The sequence below is a fragment of the Phycodurus eques genome, chromosome 12 (assembly GCF_024500275.1).
Source record: "Phycodurus eques isolate BA_2022a chromosome 12, UOR_Pequ_1.1, whole genome shotgun sequence".
NCBI lineage: Eukaryota > Metazoa > Chordata > Actinopteri > Syngnathiformes > Syngnathidae > Phycodurus > Phycodurus eques.
In genome coordinates, this window is record NC_084536.1 from 22,465,969 (window position 1) to 22,493,083 (window position 27,115).

The window sequence follows — 27,115 nt, forward strand, 5'->3', positions numbered from 1 at the left end:
CGAGTCGAGATTCGAACGTGAAACTCAGAACTGTGAGGCAGATTTGCTCATCACTAGGTCACTGTTGTGATGAATTATGACCAATACGGATAAGTACAGTTATGTCTTCCCTCTTGCACGTTCCAGTTCAGAGGTGAGCGGCAGCATTTTGAAACAACTGGAGACATCTGAGGTAAGGCTGGCTGACTCCAAAATAAAGTGCATGACAGTAATCTGGACTGTTTCGAACGTTTCACCTTTGCCATCTGCCTGAGATGAAAAAAGATGGATTTACATACTTCACCAATTTGCCGATCAAATTTTCTGCAATCTTCTAATTAAGATGCACCTGTACTCAGACTCAAAGCGCATGCATTATTCCACTTACACGTCGGTGAGCATGGCGTGATCACTGGCGACCTTGGAGAAGTGACTTTCTAGGATACTGACGGTGCCCGTCAGCGCCACGTGACCGCAGCCGCAGAAGAGGGCCACGCCGGAGAAGCACAAGATGGTCGCCACCAACGACGCGTACGGCACGCCGCCTAAACATTTAATGCAGCACTCGAAGCAACCTGAACACAAAGCAAAAACCAAAAGTATAGCTGTCGGTAAAAAGTGTCAAAGATACCATAAACTGTGTCATAGGTCATAAACTCAATTCAACTCAATTCAACTTCATTTCTAGAGCGCTAAAAAAAAAAAAAAAAAAAAAAAAAAAAAAAAAAAAAGCCGTTCATAATAAAGAGCGAACATAAAACATAATGAACAATAACTATAGTTACAAATAATACATCAATCAAAATCTAATTATTAGACTATTTCTGCTGTTTATTTTAATTTATATTACAGTATTTACATTTGTATCAATTATATCCTGTGAGCTCCTGTCTTGTATTTTTTTTTTATTACCACACTTGCTTAAAATGTAAGTTATATAAAGTGTGTAATGTTCAGATTGATCATTTCTAATTGTTTAATTGTAATGATGAACTTTTGCTTAATTTAGTAAATTACAAAAAAAGCGTGAGAAGTATTAATTTCCGCAAATAATGATGGAAATATTGCAGCAAAACCCTAGTGTGCAAAGTTCACATAAAATGGAAGAAAATGAATAAAATAAAAGAATATAAGAGTGAATCAAATATTTTAAATCCTTCAAATTAAAAACAATTCATGAATTATCTTTACAACAAAAGGATAGCTGGATACTTTTTCTATCAGATGTGTCTGGTAAAAATGATTCTGGGTCTAGTAACATGTACAAATGTACTTTTGGCTATGTGTTTGAACAAGGACACGAATGGCCTTGCAATTTGAAAAACACGAGTGTTGTGGAAGTCAACGGAGAGGATGAAGTGGCCCACACGGGCCGTCCTCCTCTCAGGTGAAGCCCCAATCGCACGCAACCCGACCGAGCGACCACAGTGTGTTTTCCATCTCTTGCACGTGTGTGCGCGTGTGACAGGATGTCGTCGTCCAGGACGTCCTGCTTGTGTTTGAAAACATGCGTGCAACAAAGATGCTTAAAGATGACATCATTGATGTGCAGTGCAACAACAACAACTTTTAGAGTTCGAGCGTGCATGTTCCTGCTTCCTTCTGCTATTAATTCCCCAATTTTATTCCTGCTTTTTCCGTGAGGCTTTGATGGTTGGAAGCTCGTCGTCTGAGTATGTTTAAGCGCATATAGAACCATTGGTCCTTCAATTTGACCGCTCATCCGGACTGTTTGTGTAGTTCGGGGTGATACTAAAATATTTGTCCCAGGCTGGGAATCGGAGGCGTCTTGGAGGTCTGAAAAGATGTGGGACAAAGTGTGAAAAAGGCTTTTCTGTTTTCGCTGGAGCAAACTATCTGACAGGAAGTACTAGCAGGGGTAAATATTTGCTTTCTTTGGTTGAGGATTTTTTTTGGGGGGGGGATTTTTCATTAAGTTTGCCAGCTAGTAAGATTATTTATCAGGAAATGGAAGTACTGGCATATATGGAGTCAGAGTAACAAATCAGATCAAATTAAACCTCCAAAGTAGAATGGCATAAATTTGGATTTTAACCAACAATACCAAAAAAAAAGTTCAAACATCATCATTTGTGAGGCCTCAGTTCGGTGAAAAGGAGAACGAATTCACCGCGCTGCCCCCCAATTACTTACATATAGTAATTAATTTTCCAAGCGAATGTAAGATTTATAAGATGCCATTAAGGTGACAGTATCACTCTGCAAATGCATTCCTTTCCGTCTTCAAAGAGCAAGTTGTTTTACTCTGTTTTAGTTGGACTTCCTTTTACTTTACCGTGTTTAACAACTCTTTGTGTTTATAATAAGTTAAAAATATCATTTGTAGAGGTAATACATGTTAAATCATTTTCGACAGTTTGAGGCTGGAAGGAATGAACGCATACAAATTGTATCCTGATGCAGCTTCCTGGGCTGTGCCACGGCAGCCACTCGATCACATTTTGCATGTCAGCGATGGACACATATAGTCGGAAAAAAGGAGCTGGCAGCCAGCAGGTATAACAGCCATGCAAACATGTAAAGAATTCTTTTAAAAATTGCATTAAATGTATTAGGAGACTTCTAAAATTTATACGCATGCTTTTCGCTCCGGCAACTCTGTGACCTGTTCTTCCCATGCTTGCTCGCTTTTCTTTGGATGGAGACATTTATAAACATCCATTTCACTACTGAGTCATTCCTCTGTATCAAACCTAAAATCTGCAAGATCTGCCGAATAGGCCCACAGGGTCCCTGCTCACAAATTAGGTACATCTGCCTTTTCTAGGTTGAGTGCCCGAATCCTTTAGATGCTCATCATTAGTGGGTGGTAAAATAAAAAAAGGAAATACAGGTATGTCTTTCCACATGTGGAGCAGACATGTCGGCTGCTCTCTGATCACTAGTGTGTGTGCGTGTGTGTGTGTGTGTGTGCGTGCGTGCGTGTGACACATCGGCAACAGAGAGCCATGTGTTTAAAACATCAACCAGGCCAGACGTGCACCTCGCAAAAGGGGGCCCCAGCCCCCGCGAGCGCTTCTCTGCTCGGGATCGAACATCTGAGGAGATGCGCGTTTACAAGAAGTCCTTCACAAATACCGTTCTTTGCCCCACAGTCAAATCCAGACAGCAGATGGCTTATGCAGCTGCATGGCTTTGACAAGGATACATTTTAATAATATAGAGTATATTCGTGGAAAAAACAGACTGAATTGCTATTGGCTGCACAAAACCGCCTCCATAAGCATGAACAAATGTAATCACTAGCCACCTGGCTTTCACATCGTTAACATATTTTTTTTTTTTTCAGTTTTTTCTTTACAATTGTGGTCAAAGATTTATATCGACCAAGACCACAACAATACGAAACTCCATGATCTCTCGTAGATGCCAATGATAAGTGTACGTAAACCTCCATCCATCCATCCATCCATTCATTTCCTGAGCCGCTTCTCCTCAGTAGGGTCGCGGGCGTGGTGGAGCCTATCCCAGCTGTCATCGGGCAGGAGGCGGGGTACACCCTGAACTGGTTGCCAGCCAATCGCAGGGCACATAGAAACAAACAACCATTCGCACTCACAGTCACGCCTACGGGCAATTTAGAGTCTCCAATGAATGCATGTTTTTGGGATGTGGGAGGAAACCGGAGTGCCCGGAGAAAACCCACGCAGGCACGGGGAGAACATGCAAACTCCACACAGGCGAGGGCCGGGGATTGAACCCGGGTCCTCAGAACTGTGAGGCTGACGCTCTAACCAGTCCCCAAAATGTCTCACTAATACCCTGTAATTGATTATTTTTATAATTTACAATGGGAAAATTGCATTAAAGTTTCAAACTGATTGGAGGTGGAGCAGTGTCCAAAACATCATGTGTAGCCTGTGCGTTTATATGTTCGTATATAAGGCTTCTTATCGAGTTTAATAGCAAAACAAATGCTTTCGGCTGAAAATGAAAAATCGCGTTGGCAACTTTGTTTTCCCCCTTCTCTGCCTTTGATGATTTCACATGGTTGTGATCTCGCCGACACACAACACTCCTGCTCGGGTTAGACTCGTGAAGGCGACGGGTGGATGAGGATGAGGAGGAGGAGAAGACAACTTGTTTGTGGTGAGCTTCCATTTGTCACGCTGGCATCACAAGGAGAGAGATACTTGTGTGTGTCATTGTGTGAGCGAGGAGAAGAAAAAAAACAAAACAAAACAGACAGAGGCCAAGAAGTTTGAAAACAAAGACGCGTCTGTGTGCGACTCTCCATCACGTCCAGTTCATTCAGATCTCCGCTGAGAACCACGGCAAGGCTTTTTCCGGCCAACCGCTGGGCTCCGACCCGAGTCTAACTCGCAGCGCTTGGCCTCATGGGCCATCCAAACCACTTCGCAATCCCCCCCCCCCCCAAAAAAAACAAAAAAAGGGTCTCCCGGGGGAAGAAAGATGGCTCAGAGGGGCATCTTTGCTTTATATGTCATCACCGAGACATCACGCACTAACAATCCTGCAGCAGCCCCCCCCCAAACCACCCCATAATCCCTTCCTCTTTGACATCCATTCATCACCACCAACCGCAACATGACTGCGGCCTGTCGTCAACGCAGAGCTAAAGCCTTCCAACAGCTGAGAAATGTAAATACAGGGCACCCTCGGAATTATAACACGATCCAGACATCCCAAATTGGGGGTGAGTTGGGGTCTATCTCAGACGACTTTTGTTCGAGAGGCGGGGTACACACTGGACTGGTCTGGACTAACAATTTAGAGTCTTCGATAAACTTAAGGTGAATGTTTTTGGAATACGGGTGGAAAAAAAACAAAACACACAAGCATGAACCACGAACCCAAAACCTGAGAACTGCGGAGTAAACATGCTAACCACTAGTGCTGCCTTTATCAATTATATTAAAAACAATAAAATATAAAAAAGATTAATTGATAGCTAACAATTTTGTCTATGGTGTGGAATTGATTGAATATGAATCAAGTCTTAAAGCAATTGCGTCAAATTGCAGTGCACTACTTGGAGGCAACCAGCAGAGGCGCTGTGGATTTACTTGCAACCAGAGGTGTAACAAAAATTTCAGGCTCTCAACATTAAATATTCTCAGATTTTTGTCGTCCTCCACAAAATCAGACTCATTTTTTATTTTTTATTTCATCAAAATAATACATTTGCAAACTTCTGCAAACATCTTGGCAAACAATGATCCACATGTTTGCCTATTTTCTGACATGTTGTGGACCAAACCAGTAACTGAACCATAACAATCAATTTATGTTATTGCATTTTCTCCACTGTCAATTTGAAATAATCTCCTGCTTTTGAATAAAGGCATGTAAATATATCGAAAAAAATCCAGTTCATTGATTAATTGAAAAAAATTAACAGATGAATCAATGATTTAAATAATTGTTAGTAGCAGTTCTACTTGCAACTACTTTATAAGAATGGCGCTTGCGCAAAGCTACCAATAGCTACTGTCGAGCGGAAACCTCGTACATCCAAATATGGTCAATTTCATATTTTTTCACAAAGCGAGTTAGTGCAGGTACAATTACTTACTTTAATGCCCTCACATGTGGGAAAGGAGAGCCACATTAGCCGATGCACTTTTTTGCCATGAGTTGAACACCGGGAGAAATGTAAAAAAACATGAACACAACACGCACAATCACCCAGGAGCTGCTGTCGGCCACAGCTCACGCCGAGACACTCACACGCAGACTCATCAACACCCCGAGCCCCCCCATCAGGCCCCGTCTCTTAAAGGCATATGCATGTACACAGACACGACAATATGTGTAGTAGTTTCTAAACATTTTATGCTTTGTAGACCACAGCATTGTTGTTATGTTTGTGTTCCTCAAGATACAAGTTTGTGTAGCACGAAGACACGACTACTTCCTAAAGATGTGACTTCGATATGTCAAATTGTAAACCCACAGTATTTAAAATATAAGTATAAAAAATACTTTTGCAGCTTTGTGTGCGTGACTCAGGTTTTCATCTGTACACAAAACATTTCCGTTTTCACTAGCTTGTCGTGGAAACAGATTTGGATTCACACGTTGCAAATCATCCTCAAGCCCCTGCAGGCCCGCATCGTTGTGAAAAAGCACCATCCGCGTTTTAATCTGACGTTTCGGCCTCATTGCTTACAGATGTGTCTGTTTACAGCTGACTATTGTTTGCTGGCGCTCGGAGGGCAGAGCTGCTAAAACACTAACATATCTGTGAGTCTTATTTTCCACACTCTCTTCACTCTGAGGGCAAGCATTAAAAGAGCCATAATGGCTCTAATGCCTTCCCTCCAGGGACCGGGCAAATCTGAGCGGAGCGGAGGGGAAATTTGTCAAATGGGGCCGCCGTGTTTACTTTGCTAAGAGGGCAAGCACCGGTTGTCCGATGATAGCTGCTGACTGCAACTCGTCCAATCACAGCTGAACATTCATCATCAATCCAGATTCAACACAAATGAATTGATATCAGTGACAACAATGTGCTGTCAGAGAGGTATTACTATGACAATATGTTTTTGATTGTGGTTGTAGTTTACTGCATCCCAACATACTGGGAATTCGTTCCAATATTTGGACTCTCATGAAGTTAAATAGGAGCACTAAAATTTAGGGCACATTTTTAAATCATTACACAGAATAACACTATTAAATTTAATCATATGTTATATTTGTTTGAATATATTTTTGGGATAGATTATTGTATGATTATAAGGTTATTTATAAAATAGTACCTTTGAGCACTATTTTTTGGGGATTTTGTGATTTTGTGACTCAATAACCCCATTATATTTTATGATGTATCATTATGATACTAGAATTTTATGAGCAGCATATTACTATCATTTTTTGAAAATATTAGAATATTATTTCTTTTCATCTTTATAATTTTTCATTATTATTATTTGTAATATCGATAAAACATGATATATTATACGGGAATGTCAGTATTGTGTTACAATCAAAATATATTTTATACAATTTTAATATTGTATACATTTTTATCAAGGTTGTTCAAGACGGTTTGTATTAGTTAAGTGAGTGGCTCCCGAACTTTTTACAGCACCTCCAGTCTTTAAGGACCACCTCAAAATATACTTGGCTCCTTAAGTCCATCATGACTGAAACACAGTAGCGTAGTAGGCCTTAGTGTTCATCAAAAAGAAGGCAGAGGTTTAGTTTCTAAAAATTACATTTATATGATTGTAAACTACCATAACATTATTCACAGACTGAACATTAACACTGTGCTTAAATTTAGGAGCGGGGGGCGGGACATGTAAACAGTGATTCGATTAAAATGCATTATAGAGAAATTGTTAATAAAAATAAATATAAGTTTAAAAACAAAGAGTTTTTAAAAATAATGCCAATGTATTGAACTAAAAAGTTCAATACAACTGAACTATACTTAGGAAGCAATTCATCCACGTACCACTAGTGGGAGCCAGCATAGCACTGGCGGTACTACTACCACACTTTGGGAATCACTAAGTTGAGTGATATACAATGAAACAACAATAAATGTACTGTACTATATTATTATTATAGTATTCATTACCAATGCAAAAGTTCCTACTGCGTACTTAATATGTAATTATTTCCTGTATCGCGTTGTTATTTATCTGTAAATGTGTGCACAACCGCTAATAAATCAATCCCTCCTGTTGATTACTACCATACAGGGGTCGCGAGTTCAAGCCATATTTTCCTCTTTAGTGTACATGGTCTTTGTAGCAATCTGTTTGCAAGACATGCCATTTATCTTTGTCCTTGGCGCCCCCTCTCATCCACCTCATTAATCGCTCGTCCCGAGTGACTCAAACACTCCCGGAGGTTTGATTGATCGGATTCTGGGAGCGCCTCATTGTCATTCAACGTGTCACGAGAAAGATGACGGCCGCCGGCGGGCGTGATGAAGGAGGGTTACCAGCTGAAAACGTCGCACCAGAAGGTACGCATCAACGACGATCGTGCGATGGATGTGGGTGGCGCGGGAGTAGTTAACCATGGTAACAGGCTGATTGATGAGCCGCTGATTGTGTGAAGTGAAACTTAGCAGGCTGGAGGAGTTTAAAGCTTCGGTAAACACAGCAGTGGGAAGGAGAACACCTCTGACGGTGGCAGTCATGTAGGACACTCCAATTTGTCATAATTACTTCAAGATGATTAATTAGCCATCAAGTACACACAATCGTAAGGATCAATAAATCAAATTATTGGTTATTGTGTACATTCTTACTTCGTGGTTGGTACGGCTGCTTCGCATTCAGAGATTCTCAGTTTGAATCTTAGCTTGCCTCTTCCTGTCTGTTTGCATGTTCTTTGTGTGTGAAGTGTGAAGCTTGCCTGCGATTGTTGAAATAAAAAAATTCCCGAAATCTCAATATAACCGATATGTTTATCTTTCACTGTTTGTTTTAAGTTCTAACAAAAACAAAAGGTGCAGGGAGTTCCCAGGGTCAGCAACATCTCTTATAAAGGTAACTGACAATGTCCATCCATCCATTTTCTGAGCCGCTTCTCCTCACTAGGGTCGCTGGGCGTGCTGGAGCCTATCCCAGCTGTCATCAGGCAGGAGGCGGGGTACACCCTGAACTGGTTGCCAGCCAATCGCAGGGCACACAGAAACAAACAACCATTCGCACTCACAGTCACGCCTACGGGCAATTTAGAGTCTCCAATTAATGCATGTTTTGGGGATGTGGGAGAAAACCCACACAGGCACGGCGAGAACATGCAAATTCCACACAGGCGGGGCCGGGATGGGAACCCGGGTCCTCAGAACTGTGAGGATGACGCTCTAACCAGTCGGCCACCGACTTCTTATTGACTGTCAGATTTAGAAATAAATCAATAAAAGCCCTGGTCGGCAGTCAATCAAACATTCACACCGTCATTGAGTGGTAATTAAACCCGGAAGTCAAGTGCGTAAACTACGATACCACCCAAAATCCTACAGCCTTAGTCCAAATACTCCTGGGCCTAACTTGATATCACTTATTCAACGTGTGAACCAAGTGGGCTGCTCCCAGACTCTTTCAGAGACCAAAAAGGAGCCCCATGAATATCAATGCAAGTAGATTCCTGACGGAAGGATGTGAACACAAGTATGACCCCAACTTTGAGCCGTCAAGTAGTTCTGCATTTCCACTGTGAGGTCAGTCAAAGAGGTGCGGGTGACGGGTTACATGTCACTGTTGTGATTGTCTAGCTCATATTTGGGTAAAACAGCGAACAAGTTGAAGATTAACACAAAGAGGTGGTGATGTTTAGAAGCAGCTTGTTAAAAATAACAGACAGGCGAGGGCCGATGGCGAGGGATGACCAGGGCGACGGGGGAAGAGGATCTTGGCAACGGCATGGAGAGCGGCCCCCGGCGGCATGCTAATGAGAGAAAGGCCTTTCAGAGGGGTGGGGGTGACGAAGGAGGGTGGCTGGAGTGGGGTCTTCTCACGGGTACTAGACTTTGGAGAAAAAGGGGGAGCCTCAGGGGTCAGGGAAGCGAACTTAGCAGGGATCCCACAACACAACAACAAATGGCCACACTAATCTTGAGACTTTTTTTTCACGGTCGGCCCTGTTAAACACCGCGGAGAGCTGACATCATGCTTGTAAAGACGAGATGCTTTGTTTGAACTCTTTATATGGTCATATTAAGATGTTTATTGGATCTTTATTTTGTAATGGCCAAAATCTAAATCGTACCACGAGTTCAAAAACATACACAAAAGACGGTTCAAGGTAAGGAGAGAAGCAGTAATCAGCATCAACCCCTCTGCAAACATGGAAAAAGGATTTCAAGTGGGATCATTAGTATCAACAGGGGGTCCTCAGTTTACGACAATTCTGACACAACAGTTTTGGAGCTTACAAATCGTGCAATTAACTCGTTTGTGCAGCATCACAAGGAAGAACGCTCAGTTTCCGCCATACTTACTATTTGTTTTTTATATTTACGGTACAGAAGTATTTTTCAAATTCTTTCATTTATTTTATTTTATTTAAAATTATTTTAGGGCTGGGAGAAAAAAGTCAAAAGACCTCTGTCGGCTAAGTCGACTTCAAAAAAAGGGCCGACACAAAATTTCTGCCTCGAAGCTCTACCACGACCAAAAAAAAAAAAAAAAAAAAAAAAAAAAAGAAAGTTCCGCCTGGAACATGTGTTTCAAACGGACATTGATTGCAGACGGACGCAGTTATGGACCAATGATAAACTTGACCAAAAACGACAAAGGAGTGTCTGTAAGTGACACTGTTAGATGTATAATGTACATATATGGTAGTTCGGGTTTTTTTTTTGTTGTCGTTTTTTTTTTTACCGAAAATGGTAATCATGATTATCGTGATTGCTAACCGTTTAGCATTTCAAATGTTGCTGTCTCAAATTCTGTACACCAAATTTATACCATACACTCAGTACCAACATCTGCAGTTTCATGATTGAATTCTAATACTGGAGGGGTAATCACCTGGCGAGATTTTAACAAATCTCGTGAGACTTAATGTTACAGATCAACTCCAGATCCAGCTTTGCTTTTACCTTGTTCTTTTTCACAAAGAGAATACATTAAAAAGCTGAATTAATTTATTTATTTAAATGAGGTTTAAACAAAGGCTTACCAAAACCATGTTACAGGGAGTTCTGCAGAAGACTGTACGTTGAATTGCATGCGCAGGTGAGTTGCTGTGCTGTGCTATGCTAATGATGCTAATCAAGCTAAGTGAAGCTACATGTCGTAGAAGCCATTTTGCTAATGTCATGGTATTTGACCTTGAAATGTTGGTTGTATGTTCAAATATGGTGAATTCATGGTTGTTGTATGCATTTTGCCAGCTTGGAGGACCGATAAGAAATTGATATTGTGTTTCTTATTTTCTCAGCGCTCTGAATTTTATTTTTTGGGGGTCTACATTTTCAACCCCAGGTTGAAAACCAAAACAAAACACAGTGAGGGAAGTAAAAGTTGCTGGAAATAATAATTACTGTATTGAATGAATGCCGGCAGTTTGGTTGTTCAAATTAAGCAAGTCAATAAGTTTTATTTCCCCTATATCCTCCTAGCACCTGTGCATTTTTCACTATAAGGTTTGCTATAAAAGTGCTGTATTAGACACCCCGTTAACAACAATAGCAAAAGTCACATTCTTGCATTTGTAAAAGACTTTGACTGTACAGTTAACTCATTCACTGCCGTGGACGTTTATATTCGGCAATTGAAATTAAGTGTTTACTGCCACTGCCGAATAAATTCATCAAGTATGTTTTTCAAGAAGAGAAGAAGAAAACTGTATTGACAAACAAATGTCAGTAGTTGGCAGCGTTGCATCGCTTTGGATTTGAGATCCGCACAGCTTTTGAGCCAAAGATAAAGATTAGGCGTTGAATCTCAGCACGTTGATTATGAGAGAGAAATTGATGTTTAAATTCTGACAGTCGAAGAATATGTATATGTATGGTATAGACGGATTATGTGTTGTGGAAGTTAGTAGAACGTATGTGTCATGATATGTAAACAAAAATCCACTGAAGTTTAACTTGAGCCATATGTTGAGTCGGTGTCGCTCACGGCGTGTTTCTTAGTTGTTTCTTTAAAAATATTATTAATATTGTTTTGTCATCAAGAGTCCTTTCTCTGCCTTGTTTTTGTTGTTTTGTAGTGTGAGGTTTCAACAAAGCAAAAAATATGAGCGTCAAATGTTGTTTTTCACATAAAGCTAATTTTCTCTGCTTTTCGGTCAGAAACGTGTGTTTTAGGTGAAATAAACCCATGCTCTACTGCTGATTAGGCTACTATAGAACGGAAAAACCAAGAAAGAAACTTTTTTTCCCCTACTTTTTCTTCAGTGCTTATATTGTCACAGAACATTACACAACAATATTCTGTGGGTCCTGAAAAATCAATCAATAGACTTTCTATTAGGAAAACTGCTCCTAAATTTGAACAACTTGGAATGAATTCCGTTTGGACTGTTACTAGAGGCAAAAGAGTTTGAATTAGATAAGCCTAGCCAAGTCTGGGAATTGCACACTCGAGTCTTCACGTGAATGACGATGAAGGCCCAACTGAGAAACAGAGAAGGCCTCATTGTGGCTTTCACACAGCGAGATTGGCGGCAGTGAATGCTCCTCAGTCGCCCACAAAAGACCTGCACCCTCCGTTCCCAGGCAGCTGTTTCGTCAGTGCCATTCAGCACGTCGTGACAAAAGCCCGGTCGTGGCATCAGAACCAAGAAGCGCTGAGGGTGTGGTCCACTGGCGGTGGTCCAGTGGTAAATACCATGTACTGAAGCGACACAATTCTAAACACCACTCACTGTCTGCCTCCAATCAAACTCATTGATTGGTTAAACAAAAGCACAGGACACAAACTCATTACAGCGATCCATTCACTTGTTTTACTGACCCACTTTTCACAGACTATATATACAAGTTCAATATGTGAAAAACAGGAACAGAGGCTTATCCATTAGTTTCAGGTTATATTCAGCAACAAACCGATCCATCTCGACTGAGGTGACGGGTTCCGTGTCTGAGATAGTGGAATTTTATCTAAGAAGGACGAAATAACCACAAGGAGTTGATTAATAAGAAGCCTCGTTCCTGTTTCAGGCTCAGCATCCGTCTCCGCTTTACCGTCTTCAAAGGCTCTTTTGCAACGCATTTTACGCTCGCGTGTGCATGACTGTTAATCATCAGAAGACTTGTGTTGTTTTACTGCAGTCAGAAGCTTACAGAGCGAGCACCCAACTGAGGTTACTTGCCAGATGTCTGCGTTCTTCCTCCTGACTTTAGAGTTACAGTGTGTACAGTAGACTCTATAAAGTACACATGGTCATTGTAGCTTTGCCCAAAAAATTTTTATGGTGTGTCAGACTGTAAATGTGACATGGAGAAGTGCAAATGATTCAAATAGCATTAATTCTTTGATGGCATAAACAATCCAGAGCATTTTTTAAAATTATTATTATTTTTTTAATTCTTCCCATTCTACTCCCAATTCCACTTCCAATTCTTTCTTCACAAATCACAGGCATCAATGTGTTTAGCGCCATTCTACACATTCCCATCCAACTCAAGTACCTCAAGAAGGGTGCTGAAAAGTGGGATGGATGTTTTGGGCTCACGGGTTTTGCTCGAGCCTATCCCAGCTGACTTTGAGCAAAAGGTGGGGTACGAACCTGGACCGGTTGCCAGGAAACATTCACCTAGACACGCAAACATTCACAATAACATTTGGACCTATTGACAATTTAGAGTAAGAGTGAATAGTGAAACCCGCATAAGTAAGGGGAGAAAAGGCAAACACAACCAAGGGAATAGCATGCCAAGATTTTAAGCCCGAACCTCAGGACTTTGAGGCAGAAGTGCTAAGTTTGCATGTTCGGTTGCTGGTTTCCTCACATGTTCCAAAAGCATGCTTGTTAGCTTCACTTAAGACGCGAAATTGTCCATAGGTGTAAGTGTGAATGGTTGTTTTTTAACGAGCCTTGTGGTTGCTGTACAACTAGTCCAGGGTTTACCAAGCGTAGGACAGGCGTAATAGAAAATGCACAAATTGTGTAAAAAGTCAAATATTAGTACTGTACATTGTAGTTTGTCCCACTGGTGTTGCCATATAACTTCCGTAGCAGATCAGGTAAAGTCACGTGCAGATCAGGTGGCCTCATGTGCGGGTTTACATGTGTACGAGGTACCAAAGTAAAAGGAAAATTTTTCAGCACGAAAGTAATGTTTTGCTCCTCAAATTTCAACCCTTTCCTGCTGTTATTAAGAGCCTTTGATGAAACAATGGCCAAGAACACTGCCTGACTCAGCACCATTGTAATTGCAAGTTTGTGTTACTGTCTTAATAGGTCTGGGAATGGTCTCCAGCCATGTTTTCCTTCAGTCATTCTTTCCAAAAAAAATACAAATAAAAAAGAAAGACTGAATATGCGGCTCATCCACAGGCGCTGCGGTTTTGGCTCGCGGCACGTGGCAGGAAAAGTGTTAGACAGATGCTTCGTGTTACTGTAGGCATGCTTGGAAAGATGTTACAATGTACAAACCGACAATGTTCATCGATTAATTTAAACGAGGAATTTGCATCAATCATTGCATTTTCTGTGAATATTCTTTGCACTTTTCTGCAAACACAAACTGTTGCTTCCTGGCTACAGTGAGCTCATGTTACAAAGCTGACAAAAAACATTACTGCGAAAAAAATATACCTCTATTTTCCACTTAGGATAATGGAGGATAATAAGCTTGCGTTGACCCAATTCATATTGATCTTCCATTCCAGAAAAGTCTTATACCAAATACACACACAGCATTGAAAAGTGCAATATAGGGAAAATGTTAACCTCGTAAACATATTTGTTTTCAGTTAATTTTGTTTTACTATTTTTGTTATATAAAAAATATACAATATAATCATATAGAATAATTATCTAAAAATAACGCTGATTTATTTGTATTTTTGAACATTTCAAATTGATTTTAAAATTGCACTAATTATTATTATTATGTTATTATTTTTATTATTATTCTTTAATCATAAAATTTCATTTAAAAAATCATTTTTTTCCCCATACTATAATTGAACTTATCCTTTTTCCTGTCATTGCATGACATCCAACATGTCTCCAATCCTTAATTGACAGTAAATCTCATTCCGTGTGGTTAATCCCTGACATGCATAAGCGTCTTTATATTTAGCTCAGAACAACAGCCAATCAGCAGGCTTGAGTTTAAAGGTCTTCATCTTGTCCTCGCAGCTTTGTTACGTTATAGCTAAAAGCCACCATTGTGAGAAAACACATGAAAGCAGCTTTTTAAAAAAAAAAAAAATAATAAATAAAAAAACAAGATATTTTCCCCTTTATGGTTGAACAACATGTTGACACAGTGGACCGATATCTGTTATCACTTACGTGGTCGTGCACCATGAACCGTCATTCACCCCTTGCTGATTACGACCACAAGCACGTGCAGTCCTCTGCCAAACGCTACAACGCTCGCGCTCAGTGCACATCCACACATGACAGTTTAAACTGATGCGGGCCTCTTCTGGACCAGAGGTATCAGAATTGGACCTCGCTTCCAACGTCGGTACGCACGTCCACGGCAAAACTTTGTGGGAAAATATTTGCGGCGGGCGGTATTTGCGTTCGTTTGCGTGGCTACCTCTCGGTTCGACAAATATGGCATAAGATGATGGGAGTCAAACAATGCAAAAATATGTCTTGCAAAAATGAAAAGTGACGATTTTCTGCTTGCCTTGACACACACACACACACACACACACACACACACACACACACACACACACACACACACAATAGAGACATAATGGAGCAAGCAGTGGGTGTGGGTGTGGGGGTGTCGAGAGGTGTTTCCCATGAACGGAGCGCTCCCTCCTGGGATCTCCATCCGCTATTGTCCTCAGCCTCATACCACCAACCTCTCACCCCTGACCCAACACTTGGCCCAGTCTCAAACCCCTCCTGGATGCCCCCTGCCCCCACGAGCACTCCCTCCCAACTCTCCACAACTTGTCACAGCAAAGTGGATCAGGGGACCACTTTAATTCAATTACTGGGCCATAAGGTGGGCAAAGCCCCGCATGCCGATGCTGGATCCTAGAAGGACAAAAACCTAACCTGAACCTGACGCTAATAGCCCCAGCCGGGCCCAAACGAGGGCAAAGAGGCTCCTAACAAGTAGCCGATGGACGCTTCTAGCTGTGTACACTTCACTGACCCCTTGTGAGAGTGGGTCAATCCATTGCCTTATTGCTTTGAGCGATGAGAGGCAGCCAGCCTTCCAAAAGTGAAATCTATTTGGGACTCCACTTTAATCCAGACTTTTAACTCTCACTGTGTGAACAATCCATCAAAGTGGAGGAGAAATATAAATAAACACTGACACCTGGACTTGTAATGACATTAATAACGTTATTACAGTGTATCATTATTTAATGCCATTGATTCTTTGCATTAGGATCTGCCGGTCTGTTAGATGACTAAATGTTTATTTATTCAAACGCAGAGTACCAGGCATTTATCAGATGTATGGAATGTATTAGAGAGGAGGCCTTTTTCATTACATTTCAGTATTTTCCACAAAACACTTAAATATAAGTTAAAATAATATACAGTGGGTACGGAAACTATTCAGACCCCCTTAAAGTTTTCACTCTTTGTTATATTGCAGCCATTTGCTAAAATCATTTAAGTTATCCCCCCCCCCATCATTAACGTACACAGCACCACATATTGACAGGAAAAAAAAACTGAATTGTTGAAATCTTTCCAGATTTATTAAAAAAGAAAAACTGACAAATCACACAGCCATAAGTATTCAGACCCTTTGCTGTGACACTCATATATTTAACCCGGGTGCTGTCCATTTCTTCTGATCATCCTTAAAATGATTCTACACCTTCATTGGAGTCCAGCTGTGTTTGATTATACTGATTGGACTTGACGAGGAAAGCCACACCCCTGTCTATATACGACCTCATCGCTCACAGTGCATGTCAGAGCAAATGAGAATCATGAGGTCAAAGGAACTGCCTGAAGAGCTCAGGGACAGAATTGTGACAAGGCACAGATCTGGCCAAGGTTACAAAAAAACCTTCTCCGGAGTGCTCAGGACCTGAGACTGGGCCGGAGGTTCACCTTCCAACAAGACAATGACCCTAAGCACACAGCTAAAATAACGAAGGAGTGGCTTCAGAACAATTCTGTGACTGTTTTTGAAGAGCCCAGCAAGAGCCCTGACTAAAACCCAATTGAGCATCTCTGGAGAGACCTGAAAATGGCTGTCCACCAACATTCACCATCCAATCTGACAGGACTGGAGAGGATCTGCAAGGAGGAATGGCAGAGGATCCCCAAATCCAGGTGTGAAAAACTTGTTGCGTCATTCCCAAAAAGACTCGTGGCTGTATTAGCTCAAAAGGGTGCTCCGACTAAATACTGAGCAATGGGCCTGAATACTTATGGCTGTGTGATATTTCAGTTTTTCTTTTTTAATAAATCTGCAAAAATTTCAACAATTCCTTTTTTTTTTCTGTCAATATTGGGTGCTGTGTGTACATTGAGGGGGGGGGGATGAACTTCAATGAGTTTAGCAAATGGCAATATAAGAGTGAAATATTTAAGGGGGTCGGAATAATTTCCGTACCCACTGTACATTGAATTGTAAGGTAACTCAGAATACATGTATATAATAAATAAATAATTGGGTATGCACCACTTACTGGTATGATGAAATCAATTATATTTGTAAAAAATGCTTTAGTAAAAAATGTTTTGTAAAAAAAGACTTTAGACATGACTATGGAGTGTCTCTGTGGGATTTTTTTCCCCCTGGGGGTCTTATTCACTATGTCTGTCGTGGGTCATCCCAATTTAATGAGGTTGAGCTGATGTTCTTCCACACCAAACTCATCCAAGCATGCCTTTAAAAGAAGCTTCCATACACAGTTCTCACAATTGCATAAGATTTTTCAGAATGTCAGTCCATTAAGAGGTCTCTTCGAACCTTTTATTGATTGATTAATTGATTGGGAGGTGCGCCCTTTGGGTTTTGTCCATATCGTGTAAGATCACGTACAAACATTCCCCAAATTGAGAACAGTAAAAAGTATCTCTCCACACTGCAGAAGCTGCAGAAGTCTTTTCCCATACAGTGGGGGTCAAAAGTTTAAAATGACTTCGGAGACATTGATGTAATATTCGTAACGTGAAAAAAAATCCCTCATTGGGTCTGCACGTGGTTGCGGGGTCCCACATCTGAGATTTCCTCTCCGCCCCCAAAGCTGCTGTTTGCTGCCATTTGTTTCACCAAAACAGATAGGACCGCTGCCAAATATCTCCCAAATACCTGTCATATTTAAATGTACCCTGTTTAAAAATGCAATTGTTCAAGCAACAATTGCATTTTCTGCTGTTGCCTTCCAGCCAGCATCTGTCGCTGCACAAAAGTTCAACTTTTGCAGGCTTTCGACAGCTTGGCAGAGACACTTCCTGTGGGCCTATCGCGCCTTCCTCCCGAGGATTATAAACAGACAATGAGAGCTCTCGCATGGAAACAAGTGAGAGAGAAAGCAGGTGTGTGCAGTGGCCTTTAACTCTGGCAGCCCGGGAGCACAACATCAGGGTGAGTCATCGAACTTCGCCGCCAAGCTCCGCCCACACACGACGACGAAAACTCAAATCCTTCGCAGTTAGCATCGCTTATTTGTCTTGTATTCCTGATAAAAAAAAATTGTAGCAATCAGACAAAATCTCATTTATGAAAACCCTTGGAAGTGAAACTGGAATGGGGGATTGAAGTCATCGAACTTCGTCACCGTGCTTACACATAATGACAAAAACTAAAATTCTTTACAATTGAACATCACACATTTGAGTAGTTACATGGTTAAAATGTAATCACAGCACGACAAAATCTTCTCTGTCCTGTATTTGGGGAAAATTAGCCTAAAAGGGCGGCTTCAAACCAAAATGGCGGATTTCCTGTCTTTTCAGGACTTTTTGTGGACATACTTTTGAGAGACTTGCTGACCAGATTTTGTGCTCTGACAGTAAACTGACTTGTGGGAATTGGATTTTCAAAAAAACAACAACAACAACAACAACAAAAAAGCAAAATGTTCATTTTTGAAGGACCTCTGGTTATGACTCGAAAATGCCTGCTTCAAACGAAATCAGAATCATCTTTATTTGCCAAGTATGTCCAAAACACACAAGGAATTTGTCTCCGGTAGTTGGAGCCGCTCTAGTACAACAGACAAGTCAATTTACGGAGCACTTTGGAGACATAAAGACATTGACAAAAAACAATTGTGCAAAAAGATGCAGAGTCCTCTAGTCCACAGACTTCTTGTGTTTTTACGCATGAGACTTTTTTGTGGATCTGCTTGTGATAGACATGCCTACCAAATGTTGTGTTCCAATGGAAAACTGGCTTGGTGGATTGAATTTTCCAAAATGGTTCATTTTTGAAGGACCCCTGGAAATGACTCGAAAATGACGTCTTCATACCAAAATGGCAGACTTCCTGTTGCAGACAGACCTCGATTGGTTCATGAGACTTTTTTTGTGGGTTTGCTCATAATAGACATAGAGTACCTGCTAAATGTCATCTTACTAAGGGGAAATGGGGTTGGCGGCCGAATTTAAAAACAAATAAAAAATCCAGGGCGAGATATTACATCAAATTTCCATAAGAATGAACAAGCATAAAAATAGGCCGAGTATGTTGCTGAGTTATTTGTACTAAGAATAACGGCGCAACTTGAAGAAAGCCTTCACACTAGAGTACATCCTAAATTTTACGACCGACGGCACCATTGCAACATCTCTATGCAGGAATACAGCGAGCATCCATTTTACAGTCACACCAGCCACAACGTGCCGTCGGGCTTTCCTACAAAGCACCGAGCACTTCTCATCGGGTGCCCCCCACCCCCACCCCCCAACATGCTTTTGTCTTACGGTTGTTTAGCAGCAGCGCAGAAAGAGAAAGCGGCGAGCACAAAGGCCGATCTGTGGCGGCTTGAATACACTCAAGCGGGCACAGGGCCAAGAGCTCAATCCTTGCAAGGCCCCACAGTGGAGGAGCGCGCTAATGAATTCTGCTCTCTCTCACACACGCAAACGCAGATGAACTTGCAGGAGAAATTAGGTGGAAGGGATTCTTCTCCTTCTGCACACTTCATTTCTGCCGGTGGTGCTGGAAAGGGACGCATTGCATACAGCTGTTCGTTCACTTGAAGGCTTGACAAGCAAGTAAAATACAAGAGCTGAATCGACACTTACTTTTGATTGACAGTGTCAGAGAGGTATTCATATAATGTGTTTATTATTGTGGTTGAAGTTTTGAGAAAGTCTGAAGTCGAATGTCCCTGATGTCACACAATACAGAAATCTGTCATCAAACAGTTAGACAAAACTTTGCAGTTCGAGCAGGCTGACAATGCACTTTTTCTTTGGCTTTTTGTGATATTTTAAAAGGACCGGCCTCACCAAGGGTTAGTAAGACTCCTAATTCGCCCTTTGATTCATCCCAATACTTGTCCATCATTTACATTTAAAAGTGGTTAACTTCTTACAGTATATGATAATTTAGAATATTTTAAAAAATAAGGCACAAATCACCATTAAATTAAATGTTTTTGCCATTACAGACGCTTTTGGGGTTTTTTTCACCATAGAATAAAATCTCAACTGTCGGTTGACCAGTGTCTTAAGAGGCTCACCTGTGTATTGAATGTATACAGTGGCGCCTGAACATACGATTGACCCGACTTTTGGGTTTTTTTGGAGAAGCGAGCCTTTGCTCAGCCAATTTTAGTCTTTGCCTTACGAAAGTCCGCTAGCTTAACGCTAAAACCCAATGCAAAACACCATTTAAGGGCTAACAAAACTAGCATTGATGTCGCGGGATTTATCACCATGTAACCAACGGGTATTTAAACACCAATACTCAGTCATATATTCTTTATCCTCTGTGAAAAATGACAAAAATTACTGCAGCTTACTAAACTTAGTTGTGACTGTCTACTTTGTGCATTTAATGTTTGTATCAATGTTTGTTGTGCAAGTGTGGCTAATAAAGTGGCTAACGCAAAGATGGCAACTGCCCCCCCCACCCCCTACCCCCACCCCAAAAAAAAAAGTATTATCGTATAATAATACACTATATCGTTAAGTCACGTTTAGGCCATCATATGATAGAGAGCACTTTTGCAATGTCACGGCTCGACCACTATGTCGAATGAGCAAATTCCTCTTGACTCGTCACAGTCACGCCCTGAAAGCTGAACGGTTTGTTCGCCCAATTGCATCTTCACATTATGCCAGTGAATTTCTCACTTCATTTACTCTTTATTCTATAAGTCGTCACTTTTATTCAGCTTTTCTAAAAGACTTGAGGTATCAGCTTCGGTCATCAACTCCCACCGGTTGCCCCCCCCCCCCCGTCACTGCAGCGTTAATCCTCTAACCCAGATCCGGACCAGGCTCTCTGGATTTTAGTGTCTAGGCGACCACTTGACTCTCTTCAACACTGTGGGCTATCAGCACGAAATACACAATTTACTTCCGTATCAATGTTTCCTCACATACTGCACATGTGTGTTCAGGGTGGCGGTGTAAAAGGGAATTCAATTGCATGGATGCCTGTTGAATGTGTGAATGAAAGTTCATCTGCTGCATGCTTCCATTGTGTCCCCGCCGGCCTTCCAGAACAATCATCCGACTGTGAACAAAAACACCGATCCAGACCTCTGCGTCGCTGGCAAATAGCAGACGTGGAAGCTGCCAACATATTGTGTGGATGTGGATGGGGGGGGGGGAAAAAAAAAAAAAAAAAAAAAAAAAAAAGAATTAAAAGCCTTATTATGCATGCGTGTGGCAGGAGGGTTAAGTCTTTTGGGCAAGGTCAGATTGTGTCTTAAGCAGCTTCCAAAAAATGAAGCAGTCACTTACTAGTCACTAGTTACTCAAACAGTCAAAATTTGGAATGGTCAAAGTGTCATCATCACATAACTTTATCAATGGACTTATTACAGACATTTTCAAGTACTGTAATAGCTTAACTGTCATTCAAGTATAAAAGTAGGTAAATCACTGTTGATATTAAGATGTAATTTTAACCAAACTGTCGTCACTTGAAGGACAAAGGTGATTCTCGATTTTCTTTTTTTTTTTTATTCTTGTCACGCTCGTGTAAAATGAAGTTTAACTTTAAAATGTGAAAAACAACAATAATCATCATCACACACCATTTTTATAACACATCATACTCAAATATTATTTTAATGCTATGTTCTGCCCACACTAGCTAGAGTAGCAAAAAAAGCTTTGCAACTTAGCGTCGGCCATCTTTCTAGTGTAGCTGCTTCCAATTGGAGCTTGTTTGGGCTAATTATCTATGAGTAATTAATCAAAGCAATTCGCTCAAAATGGCTACTTCAACCCAAAGTGGTCGACGACCTCCTGTCCAATTTCAGGCATGGATCTTGCATATGTTTTCGTGCGTGTTGAACCAGCTTTTTTGTTGATTTATGAAACTTCCACGAGTTACAAGCTCGGTCACGGAATAAATTAAACTCGTAAGTCAAGGTGCTACCGTATTGGATCGGCACTTGGACCATGCGGATCCTTGAACAAGGCCAAATGACACACAATCACACTCGGTCAACGGGCTTCCAAGTAGGGGTCAAGGCCATTGCACATGCTTGATCACAGGCATCCCCAGTCAGGACCTTCTATTCCAATCACTTCACAAGTCACAATAGTCAATGGGTTTGCTTTGTCTTTAACAGGTCACAACTTTCCAGAACATCAACATGCAAGCGGCACGGCAGTGATGCTGCAGGGAGGAACAAAAAGCACGGGATTAAAAGTCATTTTGGGTATTATAAATTTAAATTAAGCAATTAAGATTGCACGCTCACCTTCAAGCGCAATCAAAGCTGGAGTAGCCAGCCTTCCCAGTTAACATGGATATTTGACTTCTAAAGCCGTCAATGGCAGTGAATGTGTTAATGAGAAATCTTTGGAGCCGACATGTTTGAAGACGTAAGTGATGACATAAAAACGTATGGGCTTGTGTTTGGCTCGAACAGAAATGATAGTAGCTGCAGCAAAATTTGTATGGCGCCTGTCGGTTTCTGAAATAAAGCCTTTATTTTACACTACAGCTGTTTGGTTTTGCAGGGTTAGGAAATGCAACATTGAACGATGCTGTGGTAGGCAGTCTGCTAGTAGGTCTATTTTTGTCTAAATGACACTTTATCGGGTTTTGTGCTTGAACTCGTCACTTGTGAATTCCAACACAACTCATAAAAGTCGGCTAGGTGTTCTCAAAAGGTGAGTAGTTTTACTTTATTTTAGTTCAATTTTACAGTGGTTAATTGATTTTTACACTCATATGGAAGATAAGAATGTGCAAATGTTTTTAAAAAATAAATAAATAAATAAATAAGTTTTTAATGTAGCCATTGTTCCCTATGGTGGTTTAAAGAAAACTAACAAAACAAAACAAAATAAACGTCTTGGTTTCCAAATGGAAATGAGCCCAGCAAATATGCAAGTGTATTGACGCCCCCTCATTACTGAGCATAATAAGACTGAAGACGTGATGTTGTTTACAGCTGATTAATGGCGACATAAAGTGGATTCATCGGAGGTTAGCACATATGAAACAGCCTCTATCTGCGACTAAAATGGTTATTTGGGTGTGTTTTTCTACATCTCAGGGGAACATCGGGGGAGACAAAGTGACTCCTTACATCATTTGACATGTTGTTGGTGCTATCCAATTTTCGATACCACTTATCTTGATTAGAGTTGCAGGTGGGCTGCAGCGTATAAGGGCAATAGGCGGGTAAATCCTGACATTCTGGACTGGTTGCCAACCAATCGCAGGGCACAGAGACAAACAACCACTCACATTAAAACGTATGGACAATTTAGAGTCCTCAGTAAACATAGCATGCATGTTTTACCAATGTGAGAGGTCGATGCAAACTCCTCACGAAAAAGGCGGAACTGAGGTTTGAACCCCAAATTCTAGAAGTTCGAAGCAGAGGTGCTAACCACTAGTCCAACATGTTGCCGTTGTTGATGCTAAGCATGGAAAAAAAATAATAATAATTTGCTCTGCTCTGACTCAGGATGCTAGGTCACGGCGCACACTGCCCACCACTGTATGTGTGTTTGTGCGCGTGCGTGTGCGTGTGCGCGTGTGTGTCAGTGCTGATGTGACACTTTCCAGGCATCCCCGCACAGATTGGACAAGAATGTGGAAATCAGAGACAGCGGCCTCCCCTCGGAAGACACCAAATCCTTACAAAGCATGTGTGTGTCGTGTGTATGTGTGTGTGTTATCTCGGAGCTCGCACTGTAACATCTGACACCGCCTTCACGCCTCCGCACTGTCAAGAGCAGCTGGAAAACATATTTCATCACCCGGGCCCTGTTACCGAGCGTCGGCCGAGACGCACTCACTTCATATTTAAGTCCGTGTCCTAAAATCTGGACGCGATTCGGATAAACTTCACCTAAAGCGTGGCCACAACACAAGGAGAAGTTTCCGCAAAGGAAGAAAAGTGTGACTTTTACAATGGGAGTCCGACTCCCAAATACAAACGGTGCGCTGCGTTCAATTAGTTACAGTAGGTCGTAAAAGTGAAGTGCTGGAATCTTCACAAAACCAACTGAAAAGATGCCGCTGAGGGATAAAATTGTGTATGTATCTACTCATGTTTTTAATGTGTTGTGGGTAATACTGAGCTTTGACGTAATTGAATATCTTTAAAAATGAAGAAGAGGACACCGTGATGAACAATTAGTCATCGGGTGTGTCAACTGGATCCGCATATAGACACCTCCCTTTTTCACCATGAGAAAAAAAACAAAAAAAACAGACTGCCATCGTAATGATGTCGATTCATACACGGACATTATGGGGTTGAGCCAATTTAAACACTGTCGCTAACCAAAAACAGCAGCACCTACTGAAGCCATTAGCAGTCTCAAGTGTGGAGACTTGTAAATGAGTTCCTTATACATTTTTTCGCCATTTCTCTTTGCAATTAATCCTTTTTAATAATTATTTTGACTTGGACAATCTGTCTCTGAATGTTCTGAACTCCTGTTTCCAAGCCAGTGTCGCAATGAGCACGGAGGAATTGTGCCGTAGCGAGGATGAACTCAACTTCCCAACCGCTTTTTTTAGGCGCCTCTCCCAGCTGACTTTGGGCGAGAGGCGGGGGACACCCTGGACTGCTTGCCAGCCAATCGTGAGGCACATTAGACAAACAACCAATCACAATGGACCTAACTTCGTTTGGGATGTGGAAGGAAGCCGGAGCACATGTGTGACAAAATGGTGGGAACATGTGACCACAAAAAGAAGACCCGCGGGTGAAAACTAGCTTGGAATGATGCTCTCATGTCTCAACTACGAGGAAACAAGTCCTCCATTCGCCCGTTTGAAGACCATGATGTTCTCACTCTGTGAAACCGCAAAAAAAAAAAAAAAAAAAAAAAAAAAAAAAAACAATGGTGGTTAGCGTTTGAGGAGGAAGTAGAAGAAGAAAGAAAGAGGAGGGTGTGCGGGGATTCCGTTCAGAGGCCGTGTTGCTGTGAGACTCTCCGGCGATTGGGGCGACTTGGGCGTTCATGAACGGAGGCGCCGCACAAAGGAGCGCCTCCAAATTAGGAACACAAAGACGCCTCTGTCTGAACCTCCCAGCGAATTAATGAGCACCGATACATATTCTCACAAAGCATGGAGGGCTGCATCACGGGATTGCATTTTGTGGTAAAATAGCCTCAAGCCAGGACGCTTTGTTGGTGTTTACCTCGAAAAATGGAACAACCCCGAAGAGTTCAGTTCTTTGAGCAAAAAGGAATTCATCATTGATTTTTTTTTTCTTCCTTTTTGCAAAACTTTCCAAAAGAAGAACAAGTCTTAACTCATCAAGGATTGTGACATAAATTACGGACTTGCTTAACCAAATTACGGACTTGCTTAACCTTAACCATCAAAGTGAAGTTTGGTTATGTTTGTTGCACAGTGCTTAACTTCTTTGTTAGGATGTTAAATACAGTCGTGCCTTGAGCTAGTAGTTTCATTTATTCCGTAAGAATTCAACGGTAGAAGATTGTGAGGTCTTGGAAGGTCAGGATTTTTTTGTTCGTTTGTTTGCAGGATTGCACAACGACGACTCATCAACTGATTTCCACCCAAATTTTGAACCATGGAAATTTTGTTTCATTGTGCGCTGATCTGATTTTTCAAATTTCATTATTGTGTGTTTTTTTTTTTTTTTTTTTTTTAATTCTTTTTTACAACGGTTGTATTTTTTTTCCCAGTCAACAATGTTGTTGCTGCATTAGTATTACAAAAATATAAACAAAATTATATACATTTTATTAACATGACAAAGTTTTTTTTCAGTAAACATAGAAATATTACATGTACAGAATAATGGCAATACATTTTTCAGGGCATTTTCACACCCTATAAAAACAATCGCTTAATAAAGTGGGACAGTGTTATCCCAGGATATTTCCACCTAAATTAAGCATTTTTCAAAGAATATTTGTCCCTTATTAATCCTAGTAAACAATCCATATTTGGTGCACAGCATAGTGCTGATTCAGATTTTGTGTGAGTGTGTTGGTTGGCTGGGATGTGTGCGTGGGGAGAGATTAATAATATGAAAAACATGTGACAGTGTTCCATCAATACATGAATGCAGTGTGACTTTTATTTACTTTTCGGCCACTCGAGCGGAACAAACGGGATCTGCGAGACAATGCAAGCACTTGAGTGATTGAATCTCACCGCTGATCGATCGCCGATGACTGATCAGCAAAGGCGTGCATCCAGTGTGAGATCGTGAAAACGCGGCTGAGAAAGACAAGCCAGCAATAATCATTTCAACAACAACAAAAAAGTGCAAGAGAGTCCGGCGAGTGATCGCGCGCACACAATCCTGCAGCGCTTTAATCTCTCTAATCGCTTTCCTCGACTCAATCTCGCCGTGGACACAGTTCTTATTGTGGAACACACCTTTTGACAGCTGAATGGCATTTCCAAATGATGATTATTATTATTATTCTTTTTAAACTGACGATTAGACACGAGCAAAAGTTTGCAGAGTCAAACGCGCAGCCAGCCCGTTGTTTCTAATTCCACACGAATGCACTCACCCATGTTTGAAGATCTGCCCCGTGACAAGTCAGATGCAAGCGGTCGTCGTGGTTGTTTTTGGGTGCACCGCTCCTTTCGTGTGAGTCCTGAGATGCGGCGCTGTCAACTGGACGCTCGCAAACATTTTGGAGACAGCCCCGGTGACGTCACCGGCACGAGTGGGAGGGGTTTAGGATCAGAAGCGAGGCGAGGGTGGTCCAGGGGCGGATTTAGTCATTTGGGGGACCGAGGCAAAGTTGTTAAAATTTCACCCGTCGCCCCCCCCCACCCCCCCTCCACAAAAAAAAAGATATATTTTCCATTGAAGTTCACTTTTATTGTATTAAGTAGATGTTATGCGGTTAGAAATACATATTGGTCAAGCTCCTAATTATTATTATTTTTTTAAAATAA

The 27,115-nt window shown here is 41.3% G+C and overlaps 1 protein-coding gene across 2 annotated transcripts in view; it reads right to left on the reverse strand.

Annotated features, from left to right (window-relative positions):
• gpm6bb (glycoprotein M6Bb) overlaps window positions 1-26,855 on the reverse strand; it is a 39,842-nt gene extending 12,987 nt beyond the window's left edge. Inside the window, exons 1-2 of one of the 2 annotated variants that reach the window (XM_061691253.1) lie at window positions 26,722-26,855; window positions 368-554 (exon numbers count right to left, since the gene is read on the reverse strand). In XM_061691253.1, the coding sequence (XP_061547237.1) occupies window positions 368-554; window positions 26,722-26,725 (191 nt within the window). In that variant the 5' untranslated portion in view covers window positions 26,726-26,855. The remainder of the gene's footprint in view (window positions 1-367; window positions 555-26,721) is intronic. The other variant, XM_061691254.1, reaches the window with a different exon arrangement.
• Window positions 26,856-27,115: the final 260 nt, after the last annotated feature.